The 19,785-nt window shown below is 40.4% G+C and overlaps 12 protein-coding genes across 12 annotated transcripts; all 12 read right to left on the reverse strand.

Moving 5' to 3' along the window:
- Window positions 1-196: 196 nt before the first annotated feature.
- Window positions 197-1,579, reverse strand: LSM04_009361 (uncharacterized protein; the record flags this gene model as incomplete). The annotated part of the gene is made up of 1 exon (XM_067335143.1): window positions 197-1,579. One exon carries the CDS (start codon window positions 1,577-1,579, stop codon window positions 197-199), a length of 1,383 nt encoding a protein of 460 aa, XP_067195475.1.
- A 465-nt stretch (window positions 1,580-2,044) lies between these two features.
- On the reverse strand, window positions 2,045-2,689 carry LSM04_008597 (GOLD domain; the record flags this gene model as incomplete). Its single annotated transcript, XM_067335144.1, has 1 exon — window positions 2,045-2,689. The coding sequence occupies one exon, from the start codon at window positions 2,687-2,689 to the stop codon at window positions 2,045-2,047; it is 645 nt and encodes a 214-aa protein (XP_067195425.1).
- Window positions 2,690-3,113: 424 nt separating this feature from the next.
- On the reverse strand, window positions 3,114-3,563 carry LSM04_001349 (uncharacterized protein; the record flags this gene model as incomplete). Its single annotated transcript, XM_067335145.1, has 1 exon — window positions 3,114-3,563. One exon carries the CDS (start codon window positions 3,561-3,563, stop codon window positions 3,114-3,116), a length of 450 nt encoding a protein of 149 aa, XP_067194986.1.
- A 422-nt stretch (window positions 3,564-3,985) lies between these two features.
- On the reverse strand, window positions 3,986-6,199 carry LSM04_005647 (uncharacterized protein; the record flags this gene model as incomplete). Its single annotated transcript, XM_067335146.1, has 1 exon — window positions 3,986-6,199. One exon carries the CDS (start codon window positions 6,197-6,199, stop codon window positions 3,986-3,988), a length of 2,214 nt encoding a protein of 737 aa, XP_067195231.1.
- A 389-nt stretch (window positions 6,200-6,588) lies between these two features.
- LSM04_004448 (Eukaryotic rRNA processing) lies at window positions 6,589-7,335 on the reverse strand (the record flags this gene model as incomplete). Its single annotated transcript, XM_067335147.1, has 1 exon — window positions 6,589-7,335. One exon carries the CDS (start codon window positions 7,333-7,335, stop codon window positions 6,589-6,591), a length of 747 nt encoding a protein of 248 aa, XP_067195172.1.
- A 3,576-nt stretch (window positions 7,336-10,911) lies between these two features.
- On the reverse strand, window positions 10,912-12,324 carry LSM04_000556 (Growth arrest-specific protein 8 domain; the record flags this gene model as incomplete). The annotated part of the gene is made up of 1 exon (XM_067335148.1): window positions 10,912-12,324. The coding sequence occupies one exon, from the start codon at window positions 12,322-12,324 to the stop codon at window positions 10,912-10,914; it is 1,413 nt and encodes a 470-aa protein (XP_067194943.1).
- A 380-nt stretch (window positions 12,325-12,704) lies between these two features.
- Window positions 12,705-13,517, reverse strand: LSM04_002084 (DTW protein; the record flags this gene model as incomplete). The annotated part of the gene is made up of 1 exon (XM_067335149.1): window positions 12,705-13,517. One exon carries the CDS (start codon window positions 13,515-13,517, stop codon window positions 12,705-12,707), a length of 813 nt encoding a protein of 270 aa, XP_067195033.1.
- Window positions 13,518-13,771: 254 nt separating this feature from the next.
- On the reverse strand, window positions 13,772-15,379 carry LSM04_005608 (DNA polymerase alpha/epsilon; the record flags this gene model as incomplete). Its single annotated transcript, XM_067335150.1, has 1 exon — window positions 13,772-15,379. The coding sequence occupies one exon, from the start codon at window positions 15,377-15,379 to the stop codon at window positions 13,772-13,774; it is 1,608 nt and encodes a 535-aa protein (XP_067195226.1).
- Window positions 15,380-15,605: 226 nt separating this feature from the next.
- LSM04_003384 (uncharacterized protein) lies at window positions 15,606-16,496 on the reverse strand (the record flags this gene model as incomplete). Its single annotated transcript, XM_067335151.1, has 1 exon — window positions 15,606-16,496. One exon carries the CDS (start codon window positions 16,494-16,496, stop codon window positions 15,606-15,608), a length of 891 nt encoding a protein of 296 aa, XP_067195108.1.
- A 398-nt stretch (window positions 16,497-16,894) lies between these two features.
- Window positions 16,895-17,611, reverse strand: LSM04_001375 (uncharacterized protein; the record flags this gene model as incomplete). The annotated part of the gene is made up of 1 exon (XM_067335152.1): window positions 16,895-17,611. One exon carries the CDS (start codon window positions 17,609-17,611, stop codon window positions 16,895-16,897), a length of 717 nt encoding a protein of 238 aa, XP_067194988.1.
- Window positions 17,612-17,831: 220 nt separating this feature from the next.
- LSM04_002654 (uncharacterized protein) lies at window positions 17,832-18,461 on the reverse strand (the record flags this gene model as incomplete). The annotated part of the gene is made up of 1 exon (XM_067335154.1): window positions 17,832-18,461. The coding sequence occupies one exon, from the start codon at window positions 18,459-18,461 to the stop codon at window positions 17,832-17,834; it is 630 nt and encodes a 209-aa protein (XP_067195069.1).
- Window positions 18,462-18,711: 250 nt separating this feature from the next.
- On the reverse strand, window positions 18,712-19,437 carry LSM04_004907 (Proteasomal ubiquitin receptor Rpn13/ADRM1; the record flags this gene model as incomplete). Its single annotated transcript, XM_067335155.1, has 1 exon — window positions 18,712-19,437. The coding sequence occupies one exon, from the start codon at window positions 19,435-19,437 to the stop codon at window positions 18,712-18,714; it is 726 nt and encodes a 241-aa protein (XP_067195196.1).
- Between the last annotated feature and the right edge of the window lie 348 nt (window positions 19,438-19,785).

The raw sequence follows: 19,785 nt of genomic DNA on the forward strand, positions 1-19,785 counted from the left end.
GTAGGAAAAAGAAAATTGAGGGAATTAACTCCAGGATAATATCTACTGTTCATAAAGGAAACTGATTTTCTAGTTTCCCTGTTTTGTGTAAACTTTGCAATATAAATAAATAAATATATATATATATATATATATATATATATATATTATGAAAAACAGTAATGAAGGAAATGAGGTATTGTACATGTTTCAATTTTTAGGTATAATTTGTACTGGTTCTGGAGGCAGCTGTATGAGTGTTTAGGCGGCGCACTTCGGCCTCAAGGGTTGTGATCTTGGATTTCTTTTCTTCTATTTCCCCAATACATTTATGAACGGCTAGTCGAAGGTTATTGACTTCGCGAAGAGATTCCTTCCAGAGCATTTCTATGTTACGTATATACGCACCAGCTTCTTGAAAGAGACCATCGTGGGTTAAATGTGTTCGTGGTAATCCTTTCATATCTTTTATTATCCCTATTTTTTCCCCTCTTACTCGTAACATTGTTAATTTTTTAGGTACGGAGGGAAGTGATTCTAGGAGAGGTACCGATGTTTCCAACATTGACCCTGTTACTGCTGACTTTTCTTCTTTCTCTGATATCGCGATTGATGGCATGATGGAACTTTGCTGTAGAAGTTTCAATGAAGGGCACCATGACATTTCTACTAAGAGATTGCGTGGGTATCGTGCGAATATACCCTCGCATAACGTTGCCAAAGCCCAAACGTGGTGTTCATCAAAAGGTGTAAACGTCTGTGGTACCCCAACAGGCTTATCCGCTACTATCACACAACCATAGTTACCAATAGGAAGTACGACTCCACTTCGAACATGCAAAGGGTGACGTATACTGCCTTCATAGGGTCGTCTACGAGGTTTTTTTACATGTGTGGAATTAGGCGTTTGGGTGGTATCAAAATTTACAGCCAGACTGTCTTGAACAACAGTAATAAGTGTACTGGTATTCGCATAACTGACCTCAGTGGGTAGATTTTCATCACCGTGAATATCTGCTACACGTCTCAGTACTGAAGGTCTTTCAGTGTCGTTTCCAAGATACACGGCGGCGCGACTGGCGTTAATGCGTGTAAGAACTGATTCCATCATAACATAAAGGCATGTCTGAAGTGTCGTGGCTGCTCCTCGTTGGTCGTAACGGCGAAGCGCTAAAGGTGCATTTTGTGGCATCTTACTACCAGTTGTTGTACCGAATGTACTTTGCAGTGTTGCAGCGGGAGAATGAGTGTACGATGGTCTTTCATCTTTACTTACTAGTTTGAAATCCAGTGGTACAATACTACGTTTTTCTAGTAGTCCCACTATAGAAGCTGCTTCTTTACTTCTCATGTAGTTAAAAAACTCAGCTAATTGGGTTTCAACAGCGTTCGCAAGCATCTCTGCAGATGTAGCAAGTTTGTTTCCGAGATCTACCAGAACAGTCAAAGTATCATGAGGTGACTGGTCTGATATTCTCAGTTTACCACTATCAAGGGAATAGAAGGCGCGAGAGGCAATCGAAGCTTCGCTGAGTGCCTTGGCCACGCGGTGTATTTTCGCGAGCTGAGCGGCGGTTTCTGTTCCGAGCAGTGTGGCCATTAAACTTCTTCGCCCCCTCTCGAGAGTCGTATATATGAAAAAATATAAAAAACAAGTATATACAAAAACTTTATCAACTACTGTATACTCTTTCTTATGCTTAGCTTTGACGTTACGTCTAGCGAAGAACTTCTACAGGGATAGTGAGGAAAAAAAAAACGAGCAAAAGGTAAAAGAGAAAACAAATTAGATGTACGGTAAAAAAACAAACATACCAAAAGAGAGACAAATGAGGAAAAAAAAAACGCACTAGTACCAAAATGATACTTTTTTTTAAAAAAGCGAAAATATTGATTTTTCTCAGTAAGGTTTCTTTTCTTTTTTTTTTCTTTCTCGCAAAATGATGTGGAATAGTCAAGGTGAGAATTGTAAACAAATAGTGTTCAACCCCTCTCTGTTTTTGTACCTCACTCAACAAAACTCCAAATACTCAATCGCCGCGCACAACGTCTACTATGACAATTTTTAATCAATAAGCCGCTTCTTCCTGAAGTATGACTTCAGGTGTCGCAACTCCCAAGCCGAGAAAACAACGAATACGACAATGATAACTCCAGTGAATAATGTGACTTTAAACGTCATGGCCTCATTCGCATTGCGCATTTCCGCTTCTTTTTCCTTAAAATACAAGTACTCTGAGTGAATAGAGCGAACTGCATCTTCCAGCACACGTAACTCTACTTCGATAGGACGAAGTTTTTCCTTTGTAGCTAACTCAGAGTAGTCATTTATCTCCCCTCCAACGCGTATATCCACACTAATGGTGCGCTTCATTCCACCCGATTGTTTTGCGCCCTGCGCCAGACGCGAGTGAAAACAAATTGTAAAATCTCCACCTTCAGAGACATACTCATGCAATTCCCCACGATCTTGTGCAGTAGCTGAAAAGAGCACATTTTCGTCTGGAGCAGTCACCGTGACATCCAGAAACTGCGCATACCCCGGCAGCGCAGCATATGTCACGCGCAACTCCGTATCCGTAGGGACCTCCTCTACGAAACAGCGATGTTTATTGGCGGGTAGATCAAAGGCGAAGGCGTGGGCATGAAGAGTGCCGGTACATAATATACCTGCGATGCCTAACAGTAGTACCACCACGTAATAGTGCATTCCTCTTTCACCCTTTTACTTTCCTTCAATTTTCTTTTATTTCCTCGTCCGTTGTTTTTTGTTGTTGTTGTTGTTGTTGTTGTTTTTTGTAGCCTACTCGTTTTTGCTTTTTTCTTAGCTCCTTGCTAATTTCAAGTTGTTGTTGTTGTTGTTGTTTCCTTTTTTTTCTTTTGCTTTTGCTTTCCTTATTTTTGTTATTACTCTGAAAACCCAATAAAGAAGAGAAAAAAAAAGAGAAATTTGACACCCAACCCAAACGAACGGAGCAAAAAATAAAAATAAAAAAATTTTATATATTCATCACTACAGCTACTATTATTAGGTCATCACTAAAAGGGGGAGGGAAAAAAAAAATAGCGATAGCAACTGCAACACTTATATATATATATATATACAGAAACTGATGGGGCAATTACATCCCATATCACATGGCATTTAGTTCGGTAGGTTCCACACTACCCAAAGAAGGGGGATCCACAACTCCATAACCAGCAGAAGGTGCTGAAATCCAATCATTGTGGGAACTGGACTCCCATCTACTCATCATGCGCTTTATGCCCTCTGTATCTTCTCTAAGATGCTCAAGAACGTCGTTTAGTTTTTTCTGTTCCTTGAGCCATAGAAATGCATTCTTACCGGGTACCCCGTCATTGTGACTAAATCCTTGTTTATACATTTCCATACTACGGCGCAGAGGTCGGTACAGCCACAAGTAAAACACAGTGAGATAAATCACCCACACCACAGGTGCCATTACAGCCACGAAAATGCGTCGACGGTTCGCGTCTTGTTGATACGCTGCCGGAACATCCACAACGATGAAGAGAACCATAGAGAGGAAACCCATAAGAATCCACCCACGAAGCCTCCACATTAAGAAGAGAAAGGGAAATACTTTTTCAAAAACAGAAATCAATTTATCTATGTAAACGATCCAATGAATTACACAAGCAAAAGAGAAAGAATATGTTTCTAATCATTCCAGCAAAAGAAAAGAAAAAAACAAAAAAAACAAGAGCGTTAGTAGCGGGGCAAGGAGTCCTAGTAAAAATTAGCTGCAACAAAGACGATCAAGGCAAGAAAAAAACAAAAAGAAAGGGAATTTTTTAAAAAAAAAAAACAATCTTTTTTCTTTAGCACCACCCCTGAGCGGCAAAGAAAATCAAAAAAAGAGCAGGTATCATGAAAGCAGGAAAAAGAAAACACAGAAAAAACCACTTTTAGCATTTTTTCCGAAAAAAAAAAAGGTACATTCAGTATTTAGACGATGGGAGAAACCCCATTTACAGAATGCATTTACGTCGGATCACTTGCAAAATATTCTGATGCAACTACAAAGCCCCGGTCGTTTGCAGGGTGTCCTGGGCCCACTGGAAGTCGACCACTAAAGAATCGTTTGTAGACCTCCAACGCCTCTTTACCTGACGTCACAAGCCATGGAATGGTAGAGATCCATTCTGATCCCTTGATGGTTCCATTCTTAAGATTTTCCTGATAACGTTTTGTGATTTTGTTTGTGTAATGATTTACTGTACCAAAGAGAAGAACCGGATTTGGTGCCACAGAACCCACCTTACGACGAACCTCTTCAAGTGCGTACTCAAAGTCGGTACCGATACCTCCTGTTAGGAATATAGGGAAATCCAAGTTAAAGTCGGACTGTCGTTCTACCAACTTGTCTGCGCGATAGGTCATGAAGGCTTCAACATATGGATTTTTCTTTTGTTCATTTATAGTCGCACCAGGTTTTTGCGAGAGGGAACCAAAATCGACGAACAAACCACATGATAATATACCAAGTAATCTGGCTACTCGATTCCCCACTTCCATCGCACCAGGTCCACCCCCAGTAACAAGTGCAAGTGCTTTGCTTGGATTTAATAAAGGATGGTCACAGGTTGCTTTAAGACGTTGGATGCCGTTTAGTAGGTACATTAGTTCAGCCTCAAAGTCTCCCTCCACCAAATTAGAACCATACACTCCAAAAAAGGTAGCAATTATGTATTCTTGTCGCCTTTCCAACGGTACAAATACTCCAGAATCACGATCACGACGTCGTATGAATTGAAATATATCTCCATGTCTTTCATCCACATAAAAAACTGATATGCCAAATGTATTTAAGTCACATAAAAGTCCACTATCATCTTGACTGAAAAAATCACCGTGGTGCCTTGAAGGTTTTGTAAAAAATATTGCACGTACCTTTTTACCCACAGAACAAGATAAAATAAGCGACTTCAAACATGGAGAAGGAAAGTAACGAGTTAGTAAAACTCCCTCACTTGTTATATCACCTGTTGCAATGGCGGAGAGAATACCGTATTCACATTCTTGATATACAGCTTGTTGAGCAAGTTCCTGTTGTTTCTCTGGATCAGTGTAACCAACAAAAGGCATGGGCTTTGGATCAGCTATTACCCAATCTTCTGGGGTTAACTCATTAAATTGTCCACCCTTACTGATATATGTACAGCAACAAAAATTACCTTCTGGAGCTGTTCGAAAAACCCGGAGAACATCAGCTTTAGTTCCGCATCGCTGTGAAAGGGTCTTGCGTAGTGTAAAAGGTACATGCTCACGATATGATTCCAGAGTAAAAAACTCAATAGGAATATGAGTAAGTTCTTCTGTAGAATTACCATAGAAAACAAATGTCCGTTCTCGCATTTTACGGGTAGAATTCGAATCAGGTTCAATCAAACGAGAACTCATTGATTTTAAACCTGCTGGAAGAAGCTCATCTACCACACGACCAAATAATGTCCTAAGGTGCATAGCATAACCACGAACAATTAAAATACCATTAGGTGGTGCAATACGGGTGTAATCTTCATTAAATTCTTGGTGAAGACGAAGAAGATCCTTATATTTTGTACGTTTTTTAAGTGCCAAACCAATTGTAGGGAGAAGTCCATGTATCTCACCACTGTACGTCACGGTTCCCAACAAAATAGGTAGGAATGCAACCACACGTCCATCAATAATTTTTAGTTCCCAGTTTGGCTTTGAGGTATTACCGTAGGTAAGCAATTGTTCTCCCTCTTGATTTAATGATTCCAACAAACGGTTTATATAGTCTACCTTACGTACCTTACGAACTGTTTCGATTGCGAAGAGTTTCCCAATGTAGGCTCCCTCCCCAACATAATCCAGAAGTAGCACAGCGAGGGGCGAGAGTGCCACAAGTTTAAGACGTATTTCAGCCCGCAAGGAATCTTTATCAAGGTCAATATTAATATCTTCAGCATTTACTCCCAATTGTGTCAAAGAAGATTTTAGGACAAATTCTGATGGTATATCTTTTTCAAAACCCCGGAATTTCTTTGGGATCCTGTTGCAGACAGCGAGAACTTCTGACAGAGTGCGGCTTTTACGTACATAAGAAGTGATAACTGCATCTTCTGTTACCAAATCGTATGGATTGGATAACTTCCCCCTGGTTGAACTGTAGCTAGTGCCTTCCTTCCCATGGTGAATAACATAATCTGGAAGCCACCGAGACGTCATCTCTTATTGCTGTCAATATTATTTTTTTTTTCTGTTCTTGTTATTTTCTTCTTGTTGTTTTGCTGTATTCCACCCTAATTCAGTAAAACTTCAGATACCAAGGAGAGAGAAGGTGTACAATGATAAAAAAAAATTATGGTTTTAATGAAAAAAAGGGGAAAAGAAGAACAAGGACAGAAAAAGCACAAAAAAGGGGGGAAAAATATATATAATAACTACCTGATGGAGAGGTATCTGCATTCTTATATGTTTGTTTGTCGCCTTTCTTAATCGGTATTTTTTTTTTTCATTTAGTAAGACACATGAAACACGGCGAGAGGTCACCCACCTACCACACATGAACACACACTCACAGAAACACTCACCGAATCTCAGGCTTCTCTTTTCTTTTATTGTCTACGGCGTGCGTTCTTCCCTGGTCGACGCTTTCCTGCACTTCTACCGCCACCACCAGGGCGGAGGTTCTTTGACTGTGGTGCTCTCTCCTTCCGCGCCCCACGTCCTCCTGTGTGGTGGTGGTGGTGGTGGTCATTCTCGTTATCGTCGAGAATGTCGCGCAGCTCGTCGTTGCCCTTCCGCTTGCGTCGCCACTCCGTGATGCGCTCGCCCATGTCCCGCTTGTACTTGGCCCGCTGCCGCAGCACCTCCGCCTGCACTTCCTTGCCGTACTTCTTCTGGTCCTTCATCGCGCGGCGGTGGGCGCGTGCCTCAATGCGTGCCTTGGAGCTCTCCATGGCCTCCGCAATGCGGTTCATCTGCACATCACTCTTGTACATCTCTGCGTAGTAGTCGGACGGGCGCTTCCACGGCACGTTGGCCTCCTCCAGCAGAGATACACCCCGCGCCACGGAGAGCAGCGCTTGCTGGATAAAGGCCTCCTCGCGCTTTGGGTCATCATCGGCGTTTAGGTCGGCAGGTAATGACTTTGTAGAGGTTAGCGCCATACGCTCCACCCACTGTGCTGGCTCGCTGAACTCCACCACCGCAGGATTTTCATGAACCTCCTCATCCTTTTTCTTCAACAGTGGTTTGTTCTTGGTTTTCGTTTCCCGTTGCTTCACTTTTCCTTCTGAAGCCCCATTTGACGAAGCACCAGCGGGGCGTTTCGTTTTAGCCGCCACGTCATACACTGGCATTGATTCCTCCTGAAGGCTTTGTTTCATTAAGAAGAATGATAAATTATGTAATAAAAACAAAGAGTAAAAAGGTAAAATAAAAAAAAGAGCAAAATATTCTCCAAAAAAATGATAAAGAAGACACACCAACCAAATTCATCATGGAGTGATTCAGTCCCCCTTTTCTAGTCAGAATAATCTTAGCCTTACTTCACCTATGAAAGAGAAAAGAAGAAACAAGAGAAAACAGTGAATTTTAACTCTACTACTAGTCACCCCATATCGTATAAAAAATACAAACAATAAATTGAAATTGTACCAGATATTTATCTATTAAAGAATCCTAAAAACTGACGAAAAGGAAGTGCCGGGAAGCCCTTTTTAATCCGTTCCCCGCTCTCCCCATCGCAAGTTCCACCCTTTCGCTAAGTCTAATTTTTTGATGTTTTCCCCCCTAGATATTCCATCCGCTGGATTTTGCTCTGAAGCCTCATAACCCTACGTAGCGCGCATACCGTGTGAGCGTAAACCCTTTTTAATGGCGCCGACTTCTGAAACCAACGCCTCCGAGTGCGAGTTTCCTTTTTGCATAATGTGCACAACCGTTGCGTTACCAACGGAATATCCAATGGCCCTGCCAAATGTATTTTAAAACCGCGCAATGCCCGGTGAACGGCGTGCGTCTGCTTTAGAAATCATGCGAGGTGAGTGCTTCCAAGCACCACCAGCAGCCACCAAAACTCCCCTGAATCTTTGAATAATAACGCCCCCCATCCGTACATGGAGGCGTCAGTGCCGAGTGTTGCCGTGGAGGGCAACTTTTGTGGAGGATGAACCGGGTCGTTCATTAACAATGTGTTGAGCAAACTTTGTCCGATGTCCCTTGCAGTTGGTGATAAATTTGCCGGGTCTTGTGGCCGTATTAATCCTCGATTTAAACGAGATAAACGTCGACGTACGATTTTCAAGAAGAAATAATAAGGGAAAAGAGCTGCACCTCTTACCCCACCCGCATAAAGCATACGCGAAACTGTGCTCTCCAGTTCTTCGACTGTCGTGTTATCCAGTGAAGGAGCCTGTTGCAATCTCTGTATTGCTTTCTCACTTAAAGTCACCGTGTTTTCTTTGTGATTGAAATGTACGCCTATGAAATCATATTCTTTAGTGTTGGGCTTCTGTTCTCCAATGGTGGCGCCGCATTGTTGCATGTTCTTCCGAATTGTCTTTCCCAAAGCATCCACCTTCTGATGTGGACCACTTATTCGGATGTTATCAATCCATACATGTATGTGTAAACCTTCTGGTGCTGCATATTGTGGCAATGCCAATTCTGAATCTCCAGCCAAAACTCTTGTAATGGTATTTATAATCTCAGGACTACATTTATAGCTCATGGGAAGGCGAGTGAACTCAACGAATTCACCTGATTCCGTGCGGCAACGGAAACTTGCGCGTGTGTTTACTGGTAAGGCCACCTGGAAAAATGATGCCTTTAAATCAAATAATGTCGCGGTTTCGCCGTGAACCGCATCCAGGCACCGGGAAATGTGTCCCAAAGGCGCATCGGCCTCATGATCATCCCTGTCATTCTTTTCTCTCGGCCACGCAATAAAACTTATTCTTTGTCCGGAGGGTTTGCCCTCCACCACCGTAATAGGAACCACCCAACCTGCAGCTGGATGTAATGAAGCTGTACAAATAATTCCTGCTTCCTTCATACGCTGCGCATCAGCGTTATTAATTCGTAAGTTGGATTCAAGCCGTTTGGCGTATAATTCGGGTTTCTGCATAATGTGCCACACCTCATCCCAATGCCTCCTGGCCTTATGGTTGAGGCGGTCTCTTATCCATTGGGTGGAAAGCGTGCCTACGTCTATTTGTTGCAACGGTAATTGTGTTTCGTCTTCTTTTGTCGCCACACTGGTTCGGTGTGATTGTTGCAGTATATTATGCCCTTTGAAAGGGGCGCGAATGTGTTGCGTTGTCAATTCTGGTAATTCCCATTTTTCTGCAGCCCATTTTTCCAAGTCTCTTACATCAATGATGTCAATTGTGCGGACTTGTTTATTGTTGCGGCCCAATGGCCTAAGTATCGCACCGTGCTGCGTGGGAGTTCCATGGGGTCTGCGTGTTTCCCTAACTGTGTTATTTTTTGGTTTAAATGGTTCTCTGTACGCGTTTACACGGCACGTCGTGCTGTAATGCCCGATGCGACCGCATCTGAAACACCGAGCCTTACTCGGCGGTGGTAATGACTGTTTCCGTTTTACCTTATTCACGGCTTGCGCGATTGAATCTTCCTTTTGCCAAGGCTCTTCATAAGCTTCTCGTAGTGCGGTTATCTTCACGCCTGGGTGATCTTTTGCAGCCTGAATTAGTCAGAGGTGTGTATATACCTGTCATCCCATATGGACGAGCTGTTCTGAAATCCCCTCGTTACGAAAGGAGTCCAGCCATTGTATGAACATATCCCATGCATCTTGATAAAAAGGAGCGGGATTAACCGGTCTGGGAAAAAATTGCCGATAAGCCGCCACAACTTCCGTTGGCGATGTATCCATCAAAAATTCCATCAGTCCATCAAAGGTCTGTATTTTTTCTATAGGTCGGCTGCTTTCGAGCCACGTTGGTTGGCGGCGTTCCTGGATTCCCCGAAGACCCAACTTTGGGTGTTCCTCATTTTCCGGCAAATCGGGCGCTGGTTTCTCTGCCCAGCCTGTTATATTTCTAACTTGCGGTCGTGATATCTTTGGTTCCTTAGTTTCACCCGGAACAGACGGTTGTTCCGTTTGATTGTAGTTTTCCAGCGCTGATTTTAATTGCGCTTGTGTGGCAGCATGCCGATTTTGCAGCTTTCGTAGTTCTTCAAGCGTTTGGTTTAATTGTGTGTGGGATGCTGCCAGTAGGGCTTGCGTGTTAGCCTGTTGATGCATCTGTGCCAGTTGATTTTGTAATTCCTGGAGTTGTATATTAGCGGTTTGCGTTGCCCGAAAAGCTTCGTGTTCTAACTGTGCTCGGGCGCTGTTATATTCTTGATGAAGCCTTAGAGCTTGCTCTCCCAGTGCGGCCCATTCCGCCCCGAATAAGTTATTTGTCGACTTGAAAATTTGTAGAAAATTTTGATTTCGAGGCATTATAAAACCAATAATGGACGGGCACACGGATTCCCAGTCCATAAAGTTGTTTGGTTCCATTTTTAATTTGAGAGTATCACCGTTTAAAGTTAGAGTACTGTCAACATGAAAAGTGTGTTGCGGCATATCCGCAGGTCTCAAAACAAAGGAAAATTCTAATGGGCCATATTGGCGCACAAAATCCTTGAAAGCCTTAGTGCAAATTCTTTACTCTAGTGGTGTATAAGGCTGAATGGTTGTCATGATCGTACTTTAAAAAACTTACTATTTTCTTTTCAGAAACTTACTATTGACACACTGTTAGGAATAAAAAGAAGTAAAAATATTCCTAATAGTTAAACACATACAAGATATAAAAGTCAGTAAGACTCAATCATTCTTATCGCAAGCTGACAAATAAGAGGGCAAAAATTAAAAAGGAAAAAAAAAGTAGTACATGAAATGCCACAAGGCATTCTTTACATCACTCACTCTGCACTGTATTACCTAATCCAGACATGCCATTGCCCCTTAAGTACGTTTCATAGGTAGAAACCAACATTTGCTGCTTTTGGGCTTGTTGAGCAAGGAGATTTTCCAGGTTCCCAATCATGGTATCTTTCTCAAGCGACAAATCACGTACCCTATGTTCAATATCACTAATGCTTTCAGGGTCGATATTGGCCCGTTTTAGCAACTCCGTTAGACGGGCATCACGTCCCTCAAGTTGTGATTGGACAAGTTCTAGTTTACCCTGAATAAGGACACGGCGGAATGTTGCCTTTTGTTGAATCGCCTGCAACATGTTGTTATATCGGTTGAGAATAATATCTCGGTCTTCCTCTAGTTTTGCAAGACGTTGGGAAAGAACCTCATGCTCCCAAGAAAGTGTACGTAACTCTTGCTCTCCTTCTCGAACCTCCGTTTTCATCGCTCGAAGCTTCTCTTTGTCGCTTAAATAGTTAACAAGATCCTGCTCCAACTCTCGTTTTTGTCTCTGTAGTTTAGCTAAAGGTTCTGTGAGTTTTTTATTTCTTTGTGCAACATCCATCATAGCTCTTTCGTTATGGGCTTCAGTTCGTTTTCGAGCATAAACTTCATCCTTAAGAGTACGAATCGTCTCCAAGTTATTTGATGTAATTTCACTGTAATACTCCTTCATTTCTCTAAAGGTACGTTCGTGTACCTCTCTTAATTCGGCAATGTGTTCCTCTTGTCGTTTTTCTATTAGACCGATCTCTTCACGACGACGTTGATCCATTTCTTCATGAAGATCTTTAGTCTTTTTTTCATACATGAGATGCATTTCTTTCATTTTTCGCTCAAAAGAGGCTTGTTGCTCTGCAATTGCCCTGTCATGAGAAGCGGCAAGAGCAGAAGCCATTTCACGTTGCTCATTCTCTTGCTCTCGTAAAATTAATTTAGCATCTCGTATTTCGCTCCCAGCGTTTCTTTCCTTTTGGCGGTATTCTTCTTCCCGTATGGCAAGCGTCCGCTCTGACTCACTAGTCACCTCTGCAAGTTGGAGCTGATGTTCGTACATCATATGCCTTATTTTTTGTTTAAACACTTTTTTCTCAACCTCGTGACGTTCTTCCGCCTCTGCTTTCTCATGTTCACGGTCCCGGAGAAGTGTCTTGAGCTCTTCTAGTTGTTTTTTTGATATCTCCCAAAAAGCTATTATACGATCACGCTCCAGTTGAAAATAGTTGCGCATTGCTTTGGTCTTTTGTAGAGCATCTGTGGCAAGCCACAATTCCCGTCCATCAGGTGGTGGTGGTGGAGATACAGCTGTATCAGCAGTTGAAGCAGCAACCGGTTTCTTTTTTCCCTTCGCATCACCCGTAGCCTGTTTTGCCTTTGATCCTGCGTCAGCAGGCTTTTTCTTTGGTGGCATCAGTCCTGACTATTCAACAAAAAATAAATAAATAAATGTGTAATGTATTTTTTTTTTTTTTTTGTGCGTGAAGAAAAATAAAAAATAAAAATCAGCGGGAGAAAGATGAAGGAAAAGAAATAAGATCATAGCAGCCAAGTAGGATGAAAAAGCAAAAACAGAAATAAAAACAACGAAAAAAGGTTTGTATTTGTGCCCTTTTGAGTCTCTTTGTGCGCATTTTTGTAAACAGCTATATGAATAGGAATTGGACCTGTATTACACGGAAATTATTCGGTCCCCCTCCTTGGAACCCCTTTGAATCACTGATGCAGCATCACCACCACCACTAATACTAGTACCGCCACTACCACTTTTTCTTCTTCTATCATTACTCCTTTTCATTTCGGTGGCGCCACGAGATCATCCCACGAAGTGCTGGAAAGAATGTAACTGTCAAAGTGTCTCGTTGTGTATTGTTTTGTACTATCGTGAGTATAACGCTGTTGTACTGCGATGTACTGATTGATGAAGTAAAAAAGCAGATCATCCACTTCCCCGTGATAAAATGGTGCTCCTTCTCCTTCAGAGCGCTGATTCTTGTGGGTAATAAACTCTCGGAGGAAGTAATAGATTGCTTCCACAGTTGCCAAATAACTTGGGTCATTATTTTGAAACCGCCAAAAAAGGGACGTCTGTGATTTGATTCGTACATGTTTGAACTTGTGTACTCGTTCATCACGAGCAATAGCTTTGCTTTGTTGCCATGTACTGTCAATAAAGATAACATTCTTAAAACAATTCAAGTCTTTTATGTCCCCTAGTTCTGTACTCTGGCTACTCGGGTACAACACGAGCGTCGATTCAGGCTCTAAGTCAGCAGGCACCTCTGGATACTCCAGAATGTGCAGATCTGATGAGATGGTAGAAGCGGCCAGGCTAGTACTTTTCCCACGCAGTTCCCCAGGATGAAGTATGACATATACATTCAACGGCAACGAGAGAGGGGGTGGGTGGCTCTCTGGATGTACAACAGTCAAACAATCATAGCAGTAATACTGCCGACGCTTACCACACTTTGGGCAAGGATTACGTCCTTGTTGTTCCCTCAGGCGGTAAAGTGGAACAGAGAACTGCAGGGACTGTATGAAGTTTACGACCTCATCGAGCCGCTCTCCATTCCCTTTTTCATACACTTGACGTGCACGCTTCATACAAAACTACCGCTCCACCTCTTAATTCATCAAATTTGGAAAGAGAAGAAACATTATTATTTTTATTCGGATAGTGGAACTATTTCTCTTGAAAAAATTAAGTTGTTTTCATTAACAAGAAAAAAAAAGAAAAAAAAAGAGTGGCACGTATGCACACTCAGTAGTTTCTTCATGTATACATATATATATATATATATATATATATATATATATATATATATTCTTTCATTTCTTTCTCGTTATTTGTATCAGGTTTATGACTCAACGCTGCTAAGACTACATTCACCATCAGCAGGTGTGTACCACAGAAAGGTTGCAGCGAGAGAGAAGGAACCCGGATTAACAATACGCACCCCTTTGTACGTGCATTCCCACTGTTCTGTACTATCACAAAGGACTAACAAATGTGGGAGGGCAGGCATACAAAGAGCCCCATCCATTTTCCATAAAACACTTTCCCTAACTTCTGGTGCTAAGTGTGCTTCTTCAACAATGGTTTTAGCAACTTTTTCAAAAGAAGTGACACGCCTAGTCTCTTCGGTAGAAGACCAATTGAAACCACGACCACTTTCTTGCAAGGATTTAAAAAAATCACGGCGTGCCACTATAATTTCATGTGTGAAAAAACGCAAACGAGAAGGATTTGGTGCAAAAATCACTTTTTTTAGTCGTGTCTGTAAAGTTTTTCCAAAAACGGTAACAATAGGAGGCTGAGGCAAAACACCCAGTAAACCTGTGACGTCATTTGGTCCAGGAACAAGTATAACTTGTGTGTGTTGAGCTAAACTTGGGGCATGTGTCGTTATGATTGTCGCAAGAGCATCCAGAAGAAGTTTGTAGCGGTCAGAGCCTTCAAAAGGCTCAGGAAGGTGAGAAACATCCTCGTAATGAACTGGAGCTGAAGAGAAATCACCTACCATAACTAGTGTAGTATCTGCTAATTCATTTTCTGTCCGATTTTGCATTTCCCTAAAGAAAATAATTAACTTTTCTATAGTAGACTGTTGATCTAAATAAATGTGCGACATCACTATTATTACAGATTGAAGAGAACTTTTTTCTTGCATAAATGCTGCTGTGAGATCAGCCGGGACGTGTCCAAAAATATCGTAATTAGAACCAATATCTCGTAAAGTGTTTTCACGCCTTTCTGCTGGTGGTAAATCAATACTGTTAACTGTTAGACGACCATTACACCATTGTCCTTTTACTACAACTAGAAAACCATCTCCTATGATCCCTAAAGGGGGTCGCACATCCTCACGTAAAAAGAGTTTAAGAGAGCCATATAAATCTTCTAGGTGAATTTCATTAAGACGCTTAATAATCATTCCTAATACTGCCACATTTTCAGATGGATCAATTCCCTCAAGAGCAATACTTGGAAGTAAAGGTGGCAAATCAAGATCTAAAGATTGTTTAGTAAGATCCCGACGAAATAAACCACTTCTTAGGCAACGTCTCCTAGCAAACAAATATCGTTGACGAAGTGCGTTAAAACGATTACCTTCATATTCTTTAGATGAAAGTACCTTCATTTCACCACTTCGTTCATCCATGTATACACAAGGTATTTCATCCAGTAAAATAGGAATAACAGAAGGGGCTCCCTTTTCAGAAGTTCTTCTATCTTTAGCAGACTGTTGCGCTATAGCAGACCGCATTTTTTCTTTGTCTATAAAACGGTCAGTTAGGCATAGTTTTTGGAAAAGTGCAAAAAGTTCTCGGAGTGTATCACGCCGCCCCTCATCGTCTCTACCCAAACCAGAGACATAATCCGAGAGCTCTTTAAGGGCAAAAGGGTGAAGTCGATACTGATGCGCTCGTGCCAGTAACTGAATCTCTCCACGGTAGTCTTGCATAGGGTTTATCTGTACTAAGTAATAACAATGAAAGAATAAAGGAATATATATGAACCAAAAACAAAAGAAAAAGAAAAAACCACGAAAAAAAAAAAATAGAAAAAATAAAACCAAATAATGTATTCAACTTAGCGAATCTCAATAAACTCTTCGAGTACTTCAAAGGTAAGAAACGAAACAAAAAACAGGTATATTAAAAAAAAAAAAAAAAACAATGTGCAATACTTTACATCCCCTTTTCTTTTTGGGGGGCTTTGCGTCCACGACGCCTTTTCCCTTTTTGTTTCATATCGATGTTATCCTTTCCTGTCAGTTCGACATTTTGAAGCAGAAGTGAATCAGCATCGTAAACTACATCCCGGCTATAGGGCAAGGGTTCTGCCATTTTTCTCCACCGCAAGGGAATTATAGGAAAAGAACCATATGGGCTACTAAAGTACTTGGCGGCAGCCTCAAAAATCGGTTTGACAAAACTGCTCGCCCATAAATTCCGTCCGGTCTCAAAAAAAAGAGATTTAAAAGCATCAATATCAAAAACAGCTCCATCTGAGTCTTCATAAAAACTCAAAACACCTTCTAATTGTTGTTTCCTCAAATCTGTACTTGTTTTTTGTTCTTTTGTTCGACGCTGCTGTTCAAAAGCCTTTAAAACAACAAAATGCTCAACTTCACCAGTGATAGGACTACAAGGAAGGGATTTGTAGCAATGAGTAAGAAAATTCAAGGAGGTGCTTTCATCGGTTAATCCCATGTAAAGAGCCTTGCAAACACGCAGACAATCAACTTCAGCAGAAGTATCTACTCGAAATAATTGAAAAAGTCTAAACTTAAGATATTCACTAGAAATACCTATTGATAACAAATAGTCATAAAAACGACTTTCCGATAACTTGTAATCCTCCATTGGACGTGCAAAGCGACGCATTCCATTCCAAATACCTTCCATACATGTATCCTTCCATTCATCCTCCAATTCTAATTGCCGCAAAACACGCGGCTCAAGAGTGAGGCGTCGTCGTTCTTCGTAACTCATGTCCCACGGTTCTGGTCCCTTTTGACTTGCATTTTGTATAAATGCACGAATCCCTTCATCCCATGTACCCAGAGTAGATATCATCCCTCTAAGGCTATCAAAAAGAAGAAAAAACATAGAATAAAAAAAAACAAGAAAAAAAAAATAAAATAAAATAAACTATCGGAACTTCTGACGAAATCCAAAGTAAATCGAAAAAAGAAAAAAACTGTACACAAGGAAATAACTATACAAGAAAAACTACCACATTATGTATATATAAATAATTTAATAAATAAATATGTATATATAAAGTATATATATGGGAAAAGAAAGTTTAGCAAAAACTTCAGAATAATAATAAAAAGAACGGAAATTAATCCCCAATTCCCGCAGAAATCCATAATGTACATTTCTTTTTCTTTTCAAAGAGAAGATGTATCAAGCAAAAGAAAAACAAGTAAAAAAAAAACATGTGTTAGTTACGTTTACGAGTCAAAGCTCTAACACAAGAAGGAATAGAAGAGTACGCCCGACGCGGCTTTTTTTTTGTATGTGAAACGGTATGTGGTGCAAAAGTCACGTGTTTCCGGTGATAATACCCCTTTTTCTTTAGGAGATGGAATGCGTGGAAAACATTTCTTGTAAGTATAGTCACTCCGCATCGTACTTTCTCCTCTAAAAAGAACTTTTTCAGGAGTCGGTGCTCTTGCCAATGCTCTTTCCATTTTAATTTCTTTCTTCGAGAAGGAACTCTTGTATTCCGAAGAATTTTTAAAATTATAAGGTACTTGCAAAGCATTGGGAGGTCTTACTGGAGTCACATAAACCACCATATTTCTACGAATAGCACTCATTAATGGAAGGTTCATCTCCTTATAGGTTGTTGTTTTTGTTTCTAGACGAAAATCCGTTGGTTTTTTAAAACTTATTGTCGGTACCCTTTTAGGGATAAGGGGAGGGAATTTTTCTGGTTTGATATAATTATCTTCATATGTTGTTAATTTATTATCTTTAAATTTATCGGGAACCATTAAACAATCCACCTGACTGCGTTGTGTATTCAAATTTACAAAAGTAACGGTGCCGTTCTTATCAGGAGAAGGCCATCTGTAGGAGTCTTGTACTGTAGTTTTTTCAAAAAAAGGTCGAATAGGAAATTTCTTCGCTATTCTTCGTGGTTGTCGTTCGATTATTTCACTACTAGCTTCATGTCGCATACTCACCCTTTATTTCTAGGAAAATAAATACACACCTAGAATTTTAAAAAAATTATAAGAAAGTCTTCGATAAAGAAAAGAATGAAGAAAAAAAGTAATAAAAGGGTTTATTTCTCTTTATGCAATTTTTCTTTTTTTTTTTTTTAGAAGGGATGTATCTAAAGCAAATTCACAAATTACCAATAATCTCTAAAGCTAAATAAGAAAAAAAAAGGCACAATCAAAGAAAATTTTTCGATAGTTTTTGCAACTTTTGAAGTTCCGTTGTCAAACTTACATTTTCTTTCTTCACTTGAGAGAGTTCCTGACGAACTTTAATTAGTTCATCAACTAATGCCTGATTGCGTTCGTGTACAACATCAGCTCTTGCCCGTTCACGCGAGAGCTCTAATTCATAGTTTATTAATCCTTTTTTCAGGTTATCACTAAATTCTTCATATTGTTTGACCATTCTTAACCTTCCTTTTTTGAGTTTTGCTTCCTCTTCAAGATGATTTTTTAAAGTTTTCTGCAAATCCTTGGCACGTTCTTGGTTAGCATCCGCCCGTAACGCTTCTTCGTGTAAAGTACGAAGTAAAACATTATTCAGCAAATAAGTTCCTTTAGCATCTTGTTGAATAGAAAAACAATATGCTCCAAGAACCAGTGTTATACACCAAGCAGCTATCATGCTCCCTTTTGCCGCTGGAGCCAGCCACCATAACTTTATCCTATTTAAAGGAGAAGATACGTCCCTCCAAGGGGTGGAATCGCCAGGAGCCTGACGATGTGTACCCTCATGAAAAGTCGCCTGTGCATACCGATGGGCATCAGGAAGCACATTTAAGCGAAAAGTAATTGTCCAACGCATCTTTGAGAGGAAGAGCGTACGCTCGTCCTACACATTTAAAAAAAAAGACAAGAAAAACAAAGGCAAAAACCTCATATAAATCCCAACACTATCTCGTCTTTTACAATGGAATCCTCAAATATATTTTTCTTTTTTTTTTCTCAAAATTCCCAAACCAATAAAAATGATCACACTAAAGCGAATCCGTACAAAAAATTAAAAGGAAGAAAATTTTCTTTCAACTTCACAGTAAAATATGAGGATCGAAAACCTACTTTTTACTTTGTCTCATCACCCCATTAAGGAATTCCAAGACTCCTGAACCTTTCCCATTAATTCCGAAAGTCATGCAAAGTCCTCGAAATCCATCAGGAGTTTGAAGAGCTGCAGTTAAATAGGATGCTGCTGAAGAAACTTGTGGATTTCTTACTTGTTCCACAATATCTGAAGTAGGTTCAGTTCCTTCTGGTAGAAACTGATGGAGTCTGTACATGAAGAAAGCCGGATCCTCTCGCAATGCCTCAAGAAGTTTTGTTGACCCTAAGATATCAACCAGGCTCACATCTCTGCCCCTCTCTACATCCATATTCCGTAGAATAACTTGAAAAAAATCATCAAGCTCAGCTCGAGAACGTCCAGTTCCTTGTCGACTTTCAGCAAGTAATTCCTGTATTGCAGAAAAATAGTCTGCGTCATTATCAGTGGATTTTTCTTGCAACCAAAAAAATACAGGAGACTGAGTATTACCAAAATCAAAAAGCAAAACTCTTCCAGTGGTACATTTATCTACCTTACTGAATTTTACTTGTCCACTTGGAAGCTTGTATTCTTCTTCATCTTTACCAGATATCCATATCATTTTTGCCTCTCCATTTGAATCCCTCGAAAAAGTCAAGGTTCCCCTACGTTTGTCCGGTTCGACTTTGCCATCCTTAAGAACCATTTTTCCCGCGCGAAACTGGATGATACATTCTCCTCTTGATTCTTTCATAGGCATTTGACCTTTGCAGATAAAAAAAAAAGAAGTAATTAAATATGAATATAAAATAGCAATATATACGAAAAAAAAAACAATAGAAAAATTAAAATAACAACAACTCCCAACAAAAAATTTTCTACTTCGAGTAATTTACTAGAGAGGTAACAAAAAAATTTTTTGTTTCTCCTTTTTCTAAGGAAAAACGAAAAGAGAAAGAAAAATAAGAAAGGACTATCTTCTACAGCAATTCAAACATTACGACGCTACCTCACTTGCTACTTTGTTTTCGTCTATTACTTCCGCACCCGACTAACCTCCCATTCTAACCCCCTCCCACCAATCCCATCCCATCCAAAAATAAAAATA

The sequence above is a fragment of the Trypanosoma melophagium genome, assembly GCF_022059095.1.
Source record: "Trypanosoma melophagium isolate St. Kilda chromosome Unknown ctg1segment0, whole genome shotgun sequence".
Lineage (NCBI taxonomy): Eukaryota > Euglenozoa > Kinetoplastea > Trypanosomatida > Trypanosomatidae > Trypanosoma > Trypanosoma melophagium.